This window comes from Limulus polyphemus, unplaced genomic scaffold, assembly GCF_000517525.1.
Source record: "Limulus polyphemus unplaced genomic scaffold, Limulus_polyphemus-2.1.2 Scaffold3305, whole genome shotgun sequence".
NCBI lineage: Eukaryota > Metazoa > Arthropoda > Merostomata > Xiphosura > Limulidae > Limulus > Limulus polyphemus.
The window spans coordinates 47057-59468 of record NW_013668915.1 but is presented as its reverse complement, the minus strand read 5'-3'; the positions used below and the strand labels follow the sequence as shown (position 1 = coordinate 59468).

Genomic DNA, 12412 nt, shown 5'->3' with positions numbered 1-12412 from the left:
GACACTAACATTCGATGAGAATTCACTGACGTTTGAAATCTATAGCTGTTCCTGGTTAAATATCATATATTTTTCGGTTGGTAAGGGTTAGTAAAATTAAAGTTTATAGCGTACACACGGTTATAACATTTTCCTAGCAGACTTATCTCTTCTCTGTTTTTGGTGCGTTGCTCTGCTGTTTTTATAGGCGGGACACATTTTCTTGAATCTTCGGACAACAATACTGGAATATATTTAACTGGTTACGGAAGTGGATATATTGTTGATTCTTGTGTTCACGAATATTCTACAACCTTGGAGAATTGGCTGGAGTTTCGCCACACGTAACTAACACAGTAAGCTAGACACGCCCTCAAATATAAACTTTAACATTAAAATAAATATATAACAAATTCGTTATACGTAACACATATCTGATACTACAAGTCACGCATATGTCTAAATACAAATTCAATCCCAACAACGTTCATATTAGAAAATAAATACGTAATAATAAATTCATTACAGTTAAGTAGTTGGAATAATTGAGAAAAGTAAATAATAAATTAATTGACAATTTTCATGAAACTCAATTTAATCCTAATTTTGCTGAATAAGTTGTTCAAACAATCAAAAATTAATATCAGAAACAGTAACTAGTTGATTATCTTTGTGGTATTAATCAATTAATCATGATTTTGATTAATCATTTATTTTATGAGATACTAATCAATGTAATTGCTGCTTTAGGTAATTTATTTAATTGTCTATCTCGAACAATGATTACTGTGCATTGGATTTGTTTAAACATAAACATAGTCTTTGTTGCTAATATTCACATACAGTGGAAATTTCTTCATGATTAATAGTGATTTTTAGAAGCATACCTAATGAAAATGTTGATGTTTGACAATATAAAATAAGCCCAAGCACTCAGACTGAGTATGATAAACAATTAAGGTTGTAGTTCAAAGGGCAACAAGTTGGTAAGTAATAATAATCTATTTCCTTGTTTTCTCAATGCAGAGAAGGACGAGCTGCACTGGTCACATCATTTGGTGTCGTCAAGTACATGGCTTGCTACAGTATGACCCAGTTTAGCTGTGTTATCATACTCTACACAGTAAGTGTGGCCTTAAGTATTAAGGCTTTTCTCTGCATTAAGTCTAATCTTGTTCAAACTTAATCTTATTTGAAAAGCTGAAGATCCATGGCCATTAAACCTACGTGAGAATTTAAGCCCAACCATAATTTTTTTTATAACAACTCTAAGCCTTTCTTTTACGTTTTGGAAAATTATTGACATTTACTGTGGTTTGAGTGAATTAGTTATTATAGAGAAAGCACACCCGCTATCAAATCTGATTTGGGTTATCAGATTGTTTGTAATGACATAATTTTCCATCTCTGTTAATTGTTATCTAATTTAGAGTATAAAAAAGTAGCTTTAATACAGTAGCAGATACTAGTCTTAAACTTTTTTTTTTTTACATTTTAACATTTTGCTCTCTTTTTATTGTTATGCATCTAGATTTTGTTCAGATTTGCATTCAAAAGTTTTGTTAGAACAATTATCATAACATCTTCAGTTGTAATTTTTACTTAGTATTGGCTGCTATAATCTGGTTAACATTTAAATATGGTTAATTTATTTCTTCCTTACACTTGTGTAGTATTTTCTATGTTAGTTATATTGAAAACATAGATCACAGTAGAACCAAAATGTACATTAACCTAATTGTAGAAGTAATTAAAGGGTCATCCAAATGTATATTATTTTACTAATGACAATGACAGACCACTGTTGTGAAATAATGTTACTCATCCTTATTCATGACAGATGTGTGATATGCATAAAGATGAATTGAGGGACCTTCATTATCCTACGTGATGTTTTTCAATATTACACTCACCCCTTCATTATCCTACGTGATGTTTTTCAATATTACACTCACCCCTTCATTATCCTACGTGATGTTTTTCAATATTACACTCACCCCTTCATTATCCTACGTGATGTTTTTCAATATTACACTCACAGTGAGTGTAATATTGAAAAACATCACGTTGGATAATGAAGGGTTTATTGTGTTAGTAAAAAGGCTTCATGTAGGATAATGAAGGGGTAATTTTGTTAATAAAAAGGCATCACATAGGATAATGAAGGGGTTATTGTGAAACTGAAAAGGCATCATGTAGGATAATGAAGGGGTTATTGTGATAGTAGAAAGGCATCATGTATGGTAAAATAATATATAAATTACATTAAAAAATAATGAAAAACGTTAGTGTATTTGACAGGTCCACTAGGGGTAATCTCTTTTCTTTTTTAAAATATTGTTGTGCAATGCTGTAAGCAAATAAAAATAGTGTTCAAACTGTTGCTGTATTTGAAGTCTAAACTTTTTACTGAAAATATATAAATTATTGTAAAATATCTTCCTACCAAACTAATGACTCGTTAGTTACTACTTAAAAAAACTCTTTACACATATGAATAACCAAAAAAGAACCTTAATGTTATTTCTACCAATATTTTTCCGTCTAAGCATTCTAAGCATTTGTAAATCATTTTTAATATCTTTTTTTCTGTGATGCATTTTTTTATTAATGAATTTTCTAAAGTAGTATATTATGTGTTTATATTATGTTAATACCTTAGGAGAGGTACTGTTTCCTTGGACTGAGCATGTTTTTGTGAAGTTGTACATACTATAACTGAATTAACTTCATGTATCTTCACAAAACTTGGCATGCTTTTTGTAAACATTATAAGTCTATTGTTGTATTTCAGAAAAACACATATTTTTAGTGAAGTATTTTCTATTAATTTTCAAAGCCTTCACCGAGTCAGTCTGACTGAAAAGTGATAACCTTTAAAACTGAATATCAAAGTTTTTTTCTGGATTTTCTAATAAAACTTTATACTTTATCCCTTGTTTTCTTTACCTTAATGCTAAATGTTGAGAAGTCATCAATGTAAAGTGAAATGAAAAGTTGAAAAAATAAAATAAAATGAGACATTTTAAACTAAAGTAACTGCTGTATGAAAGTTTCAAGTTACTTAACAGTTTCAACTGTTAACTTTTTCAAATATATTTTAATTTTATGGTTTTATTATTGTACTTTGTACCTATTGTAGCATTGAAAAGTTGAATAGTATGAAATATGAATAATAATGCATCCTTCCTCTGCACTGACTACGGTATTGGTAATAAATTAAGTCTTAAGTTACAGTTACAACAGCTAATATTTTCACTTTTTAATTTTAAAGTTAGGCCTGGCATGGCCGGGTGGTTAGGGCGCTAGACTTGCAATTTGAGGGTCGCAGGTTCGATTCCCCATCACACCAAACATGCTCACCCTTTCAGCTGTAGGGGCGTTATAATGTGTCGGTCAATCCCACTATTCGTTGGTAAAAGAGTAGCCCAAGGGTGGGTGGTGATGACTAACTGTGTTCCTTCTAGTCTTTCACTGCTAAATTAGGGATGGCTAGCACGAAATTCAAAACAAACAAACAAACAATATTAAAGTTTTATTGCTGTCCTCTGTAGTTCTATCACATACTGTAATTGCCACTTGAAAAGTAATAAATCACAATAGGAATGCATTAGGTATTTCCAAAGAGCTAAAGTAAACACTACATATTGTAAGGTATCATTTTACCCAGGATTGAGCTAGTGTAATTTTATACATTTTATTTTATTGAATTTTTGTTATGTGAAGCTGAGAAATTTATGATTTTTGAATTTTAATTACTTTAAAAGATATATATATATAACAATGAATAACTAAATTTCTAGTACTTGCTTACACTTGCTGTAGTCTTCCATAAGCTTCATTGAGTCTCACAAATTTTGGGAACAAAAATGTTAAATCTCGAATATGCATTTTAAAACACAAAAAAAATATATCAGTCACTAGAATAGAATGCCCAAAACTACTAGTTGTTTGGAGTAGCAATATTATGATCACACAGTTAAAGACTTCATTAAAGTGAATAACATAGGCACCATAACTAAACAACTGATAACTAGTTTTGCACAGCAGAAATTCTGCTCTTTATATTAACAATCTCAAAACCCAGATTGGGAGAGGAGGTGCTTCTCTGGTGGTCTAATGGATTTGACAGATGTTTTGATATCACAGGAGATAGGAGGGGCCACTTTTAGATTGTTGCTTGTAATTATGTAAAATTTGTTTTTCTAATTGGTTGAAACTGCAGTAGCCTGTATTTAATTTTACAAAATTCTAAATAGAGCTAATATGGAAGAATGAAGATTGATAATTTTTGATATTTTTTTTTAAACTAAGAAGTTAAATCTCTTATAATATGAAAATTTTAATTATAAACTACATTTTAATGCCAAGTTATTGACCAATAATAAAGTGGTTTAATTGTCAATGTAACATTATAAAAATTCATAACATGAACACTTTGACCTGGCCATAGCAAAAGAGTTAATGACAGTTTCTTACATTCTTACAACAGTAATAATGTGTGTTTATATTCCGTTAAAGTTTGTAATAAGTGTTTAAGTTTCTATTTTACAGTACGTAATATCAATATACTTGAAATGTAATAGTCACTCTTAGCATTAGACCTTCCAGTTTAGCTTTGTTTTATTTACAGTTGAAAATTTTTAATTTCTAGCTTTCTTTAGTTCAAAAATTGTGTTCATAATTAGCCATTCAATAATCAAAAATAGCTAGTTTTAGTCTTGAAAAAGGTGATGTTAATCACACATTATTTGAAATTTTCTACCACCATGAAGAACAGGTATTCCTCTCTACATTTCCCAGTGTGTACAAGTTTCAGATAAATAATTATATATTAAAATGTGTCATTTTGTTTTTATTGTATGCCTAAAAATATACTTGGTAGTGGGATAGTGGATTAGTGTAAACTTGGCCATGAGAGAGTTAAATGATAATAATCATAAAGCCAAGACTAAATACAGACCTGTGTAGTATGTAATTTTAGTATTTTGTTTTTAGATATTTGAGTTTCTTTAATAACATATTTATACTTTCATATTTTGTAATTATTATGCATATATTTTAATTCAGCTGAAGAGTAACATGACAGATTTTGAGTTCCTGTATGTTGATCTCTTCCTCATCACTTTGTTTGCTGCTCTCTGTAAGTCGTGTTTATATATTGGAAAATACGTATAAGTTACATAAATATTACATTAAGTATGAAAAGGTTTGCAAGTCTACATTTTCTCAATTATATGTAAACCAGTCTGTCATAAAAAATGATTGATAAGATGTACTGTAATATTGTTTAAGGAAATTATACATCTGTGTCCATCAGTTGGGCTCGTTAATATTCACAAGTGAAAAGATAGTTTTAGAATTGTTTATTGCACTTCTCACATACAGAATGAAAATCTGTGTTCAAAAGCCAAGAAAAATACACTTTAAGCACTTTTTTGTTTAAAGTTCCATTTCAAGAACCAAAACATGCACTTTACTGAATACCCATTAAAGATTTTTTGTTCAAGAACCAACAGAAGTACTAAAACTACATTTTACATTTCCTAACTGCTAATTCATGATTCGGTTAATGAGCCAAGAATTATTAACAATACTCTATGTTCCTTGTGTGCTATTGTGTTGGTTCCAGCTCAAAACCAGTAGGTACAAACTACACTATACACTCCTTACGTGTTTGTAGAAAGTTTCACTATCAAACAAACACTAACACTTACATTTCAGGCTTTTAACGTGAGTATTCATGTTTGTATTACATAATTTATTTGGACTATCACCACATTATAAGTTGAAGCTGCAGCAGCCTATATTTAATGTTACAAAATTCTAAAGGTGAGAAGTCTAAGCTCATATGGAAAAATGAAGATTGATAATTTTTCAATATTTCTGTTTCAAACTAAGGGTCAACTAAGTAACAGCGCAAGAAGTTCTCAATGGGTGTTGTGGACTTTTTATATAGATGAGATGAGCTTACCATTTTTGGGCATACTCATTAACTCTTTCACTACAGGCTTGGTCCCAAGACCCAACTTCATAATCATTTTGTGCTTGTTATAGTTTTCATGCTATAATTTTTAATACAATAAGCGTATCTTCACACAATTTTGCAGATCATCAGTAAACATTACAAAGCTTTCCTATGCAAAATATCAGATTTAAGTTTTTGCATTAAGTTTTAAGATTTTTAAGTAGTATTTTTCTCATGCATTTTTTCTTTTCAGATGCTGACTATCCAACATGCAGAGTAATTTTTATTTTAAGATAAAAAGTTACTTTTATGTATCAAATTTTTAAATTTCACATGCAAAATCTTTATAACCTTCAGATAATTACGAACCTTTTTTTCGAAAAACTATATTTTTTATATTATTTTCACTGTTGTAAATCTTTATTGGTTTGGTCAATTTGACCGACTTCATAACCACCAAAAAAAATTAGGAAATGGATATTAATTGTACTTTTCTTGTTCTAGAAGGACTACAAATTATAACTCAAAAAAAAAAATGTCTATTCTAAATAATTAATTTTAAAAACATTATACACACACACACACACATATATATATTTATATTTATTACTTTTATTATATTCAGCTGTGCCTTACTAACATTACAGGAGTTGCAATGACGTGGTGCACATGCACTCATGTTACCATATCTAAGAATATAAAACTGGCCTTCACAAAGTGACCTGTCTTGGCTGTGTTCTGGTGGACCAGTATTTTGTAAAATAGTCACATTTCAGTTATAAAACATTATATATGTTTATACATTATTACTATTTACAAATAAGTTGCTCCCCAGTGGCACAGCGGTATGTCTGCGGACTTACGATGCTAGAAACCAATTTTCGTTACCAGTGGTGGGCAGATAGCCCATTATGTAGCTTTGTGCTTAACGTCAAACAGACAAACAAATAAGTTATTAAATTTCAGTTATTTTTCTTAAAACATTAAACATAAAAGTATAGAAAACTGTTATCTTGTCTACTTCCAAACTTTGTACTCATTTGCTGCTTGATTTAAGTTGCTAAGCCTTATCGAATTTTGCACATGGAGGATGTAAAGCAAAATGATTTATTTAGGTTTTATATATGCATTTGGAAGTAACGAAAAATCATAAATTACTACATCAATACTGCAGAATTCCACTCTAATTTACCAAGCTTGTAACAGCTGGGTCTAAAAATATGATTTTTTGAGCTCACTAATGTCTTACCTTACTGCTTGTAATCTAGCATGATTAGAAAGAGTTTCCTGTGCAAATACTTTGCAGCAGCTGAGAAAACCACAAGAGGAACATTTTGAGCTTTCGATTGGTTATACGCATGTCATTGGGCAAAGTACGTGTATGTAAGCAGTATTTTAAAAAAATGGAAGAGGTGGGTGGAGCCACCTTGGTTGATTCACTAAATATAATAATAATTCAGAAAATAGAAAATATATGAGATTCTTATCTTATATTCTAGCTTGTCAATATCAGTAATTTGAGTATCTAATTCATAAGAAACTATAGACGTTTGTAACTGAACATCACAAACATCTAATTTGAACCAAAGCTGCATTCAACATGCCAAGTGACACATAAAAATCGATATTTAGGATTTTTTTATTTACTTTTAAATTAACTAATGTATAATACTGAAATTTGAATTATAATCTACAATTTAATACCAAGCTTATTGACATACATTAATACAATAGGATTTCAATCAAATTTTTGAATGTGAGTCTCCAAATGCAATGACATGGCCTTTCACCCGTCACCATAGGTAGACCCTTTTAGGTAGGGTTAAAGAAAACAAGAATTAGTTAGAAACTACAGTCTATTGTAAATCTTTTTCTGTTATTATGCTGCCACACCAAGAATCATGCCATCCAACGTTGCAAAAAATGTCGACTTTTACTGTTATGTTTACTGTTATGTTTGGCAGACTTAAAAAATTAACTGTTACATATTAAACATGTAATATTAGATAAAGGTTTCTCACCTCATGTTGTTGATAGAGCCATGAGGAAATTGAACAAAAGAGTAAACTAAAATCAACATTTGATAAAAGAAATGTCGTTTTTACCATATATCCCAGGTTTATCATGTAAACTTTTTCATAAATTCAAAAATCAAAACAAGATTTTTATTACCATTTGCAGACCATTGAATAAAAATAGTCATATTAAATAAAACTAAAGACGAAATATATCTAATGGATGTGAATGTGATCATGCATACATTGGTCAAACTAGAAGAAACTTCCTCTTGAGGTGGATTCCTGTATGTGGTGAGGGGACCTCCCAGAGAAGATTCTGTATTTTCAATTTACCTCCTCTGTGATTTGAACCTCCACCCATGTGTTTGCCATGTGTGGGATACTGTGAAAGGGAGGAGAGGATCCTGGTGGTTGAGGGGTGTCATTGATAGGTCAGTTTATATTGGTGGCACTTCAACATATCACTTTGCCTTGAATTCCTGTAGATGGGTGGCCTTGGCGTGGCTCCCCCAGGGTCAGTCAGCTGGTCTGGTTGGGTGTTGTGGACAATGTGTTTGATGCTGATGTTTGGGGTATAGTGCATTGTAGTGTGTCATTTTGTAGGACTCCATGGTGGGTGGTGTCAGTGGGCACTGAAGTTTATCTTTTTTTGTATGGATCCTGCACACAGTAACAAAAATAACACAATAACAAACTATTTAATAGGAAAGCAACCATGTTTAGAAGACTCTGAACAGCAGTCACCACCCCAATCTGTACCTGTACCTCATTTTTTCATCCTGCTTTCTTTACCTGAGAAAACCCTTAGAGCAAATGTCTCCCTTTTTTTGTTCAGAAGGGATTAAATGGACTAGAAGGGCTTGCTGGCTCTCCAAAGTCAGTTAAGAAGCTATGTTCTGGGGATATCTTGGTGGAAACATGTACATCAAAACACAGCAAACTCCTCCTGAAATCAAAGGCCATTGGGGATATACCTATTGAGGTTACTACCCATGCTACTTTGAATTCCTCATGAAGATTTATTGTTGAGAGGGATTTAAGAAACATTCCTGAGACCTGCTGATACTGTCATCTTTCTTTATACCAGAATGACAGGTTGTGTGATGGATGAGTTCATGAAGATGTGGCATATGATCCACCTTGTCTTTGCCACTCCATACACCCATGGAGGCTGTAGCCATTCGTAACTCCGTGGGTTGTACCATTACTGTTTGTTCTCTTTACCTGTCTCATAGAGAGACTTACGATCAATTAAACCTTCATACTCTCATAGAATAGTTACCATCTCCCTTTTTCATCTTGGAAGACTTTAATGAACACAGGTGCTGATATTGATGGGAGGGGTCATTCTATGGAGGGTATGCTTTCAGATCACAACCTTTTTCTCTTCAACACTGGTTTTTTCACCTCTCTTCATGCACCTAGTCAGTCTCTTACTGCTATTGATCTATCTGTTCCACTTCACTTTTTTCTCATTTTTTGAAGGGTTGACAGTGACTCACGGAGCAATGTTCATTTTCCTGTTGTTTTGAGGTAGATTGGCCGTGGTCAGTGCCACCCCACCCGAGTGCCATGATGGAAGTTGAAGCAAGTTGACTGGCTCTCCTTCACCACTCTCTTAGAACTAGATCCTACTGTGGTTAGTCTTCCATCTATTAACGACTGCGTGGAAGTAGTAACTGATTGGATAATTCAAGTAACTGCTTGTTCTATCCCCAAAATTCGACATGCTTCCCTTGATATTCACATCCATGGTGATCTCCTGCCTGCCAGCAGACATGGAAGGCTCAGAAATTGGTCTGGGATACCTTTCACACATATCTCACTCTTTCCAACCATGTTGATTTCCAGCAGTCCTGTGCCCATGCTCGGCAGTTAAGATGTTAAAGCCAGAGGGAATTTTGGATTAAGTTCACCACCAGCATCTCTTCTACCACCAGTTCTAAAGTTATCTAGGACAAGATTTGGAAGTTCAGTGAGAAGTAGGCTTCCCATCCCCCTTTCCATCTTGCTTTCTAATGGCCAGGAAGTTGCTGATGTACAGAGCATCACCAATACTCTTGGGGAGATCTTTTCTTATCTTTCCAGCTTTTCTGTTTCTTCCCCTGCCTTCTTAGCCATCAACTCTTGGGATGAGAGATTGCCCCTTTCCTTTCAGACAAATTGTCTATGTGATTATAATTATCCATTTACACTGGTGGAACTTAAGATTGCTCTTCATCGGTTTGGCAGTACAGCAGTTGGACTTGATGACATTCACTATGAGATACTGTGCCATTTTCCTTCTGCTTCTCTTGCTTTTCTTCTGGTTGTTTTTAACTGGATCTGGTAGGAGACTTTTCTCCAAATGCTAGGTAGAGGCTACTGTTCTTCCTTTGTAAAAGCCTGGAAAGGATCCCAAGATTCCTTCTAATTATCATCCAATTGCTTTGACCACCTGTCTCTGTAAGGTTTTGGAGAGGATGGTTAATGCTCATCTTGTTCGGTTCCTTGAATCAAACAACCTCCTTTCGCTTACCCAATGTGGTTTTCATTGACAGTGCTCCACCATGGACCACTTGATTTGTCTCAAAACCTCAATCAGGGAAGCCTTCCTCAAGAGAGAGCATCTTATTTCTGTCTTCTTTGATCTTGAAAAGGCTTATGACACTATGTAGAGGTTTGGCATTTTGCAGGACTTCCATTCATATGGGTTTTATGGCCATTTGCCCATTTGTATTAGTAACTTTTTACTTGACAGGTGATTCCAAGTCCATGTGGGTTCAATCTTTTTCTGATCCTTCATACAGGAACTTGGAGTCCCTCAGAGCTGTGTTTTGAGTGTCACACTATTCAGTATCAAGATCAATGCTATCACTAATCAATTCCTCCTACTGTTGCAAATGGCTTCTATGTCGATGACTTCCACATTTCTTGTTGGTCAAAGAACATGAAGTTTATTGAGCGACAGCTTCAGACTTCTCTCACTCGATTGTTGGGTTGGACCACTGCAAACGGTTTCACTTTTTCTTCTTTGAAAACTGTTTGTGTCCATTTTTGCCACCAGGGTGTTTACATCACCTGATCCTGAGCTCCATCTCAGTAGTATTGTTCTTCCTGTGGTTTCTGAGGCAAAGTTCTTAGGGCTTATCTTTGACCATAAGCTTACTTTCATTTTTCACATTAACTCTTCCAACATGGGGTTAGTCAATTTGACATAAATTTAATACTTATAATTCTATATATTGGGTATATCTTCACAAAATTTGGCAGTCTTTCAGTTAATATTACAACTCTTTCACATACAAAAAGTCATAATTCTTAGTGAAGTACTTATACTAAAATAAAATAAAGTTTTGTCCATGAATATATTAAGTATTTCTTTTGAATAGTCTGTGTGCAAAGTAATTTTCATGTTAAAATTAAAAATACTTTTCGTCATCTCAAAATTCTCAAATTTCCTTTGCGTAATTCCTAAAACCTCCTAAATGCATTTCAAACGTTTTTTTGACTAAATTTTTATAGTTTATATATTATTTTCTCTACCCTAATCTCAAAATGGGATCAGTCAAATTGACCGATCTCATAACCACAAAAAAAAATTGAAATAAACCTAAATTAACCTTTTTTTCTTTCTGGTATGACTTCAGATTGTAACCTGAAACTATATTTGTTTATCCTAAGTAGCTCTAAGTTCATAACAGTATACATCTATTTATAATTAAATTTTATTGTTTTATTGACCTTTGAACTGTGTCTAACTGCTATCCATGGCATTATAAGTTGTAAATCACTTGGGAAACGTGCAGCTCATGTTACGCTATCTAATTACATTACCAATGAGCTACTCACATGTGTGTTTCATGAACAATTTTAATTATATTATTATTATTATTATTACTTATTTTACCTATTCTAGTCTTAAAAAACTTAAAAAGATGCATACTTTTAATTTTAGTTACTTTTATAATAATAAATAAAAAGAAATAAAGTACTTACCCAATCTTATTTTTTCTTGCCCTTGACTGTCGAGTAGAGTTAAGCCTGTTTTTTTTTAGCAATTATGGTAAAGCAATTAACAATTTTTATTTACTTAAATAATATACCAACGAATATAGACTAATAACATGCAAAAAGTAGACAAATTCACTTACTTCTAAAAAATTTTCTGGCTTTCTAACTATGAGACAAGAGCCGTTACAAATTCATCCAAGCTAGTCGTTAACTTTCTTAGGGGAACGAAATTGCTACTCCGAGTGACATTGATGGTCATCTGTTCAAAACACAATGCTATACAATACGTCATTTGATAGATGGAAACCTTGACTTTATATTGGTTATAAATAATATATAATGAAACGTAAGAGAGAACTATCAACCAATTGTGAAAGAGAGGATGTGACAGGTGGGTGTGGCAGGAGAGGTCTGATTTTCTCTTTGATGGCTCTGTAACAAAACAGAATTGAAG

At 32.7% G+C, this 12412-nt stretch overlaps 1 protein-coding gene across 1 annotated transcript in view; it reads left to right on the top strand.

Moving 5' to 3' along the window:
- Nucleotides 1-12412, top strand: part of LOC106469103 (probable cation-transporting ATPase 13A3) — a 114797-nt gene that overhangs the window by 73682 nt on the left and 28703 nt on the right. Inside the window, 2 exon segments of the mRNA XM_022397526.1 lie at nt 1006-1102; nt 5050-5122. Coding sequence (XP_022253234.1) covers nt 1006-1102; nt 5050-5122 — 170 coding nt within the window.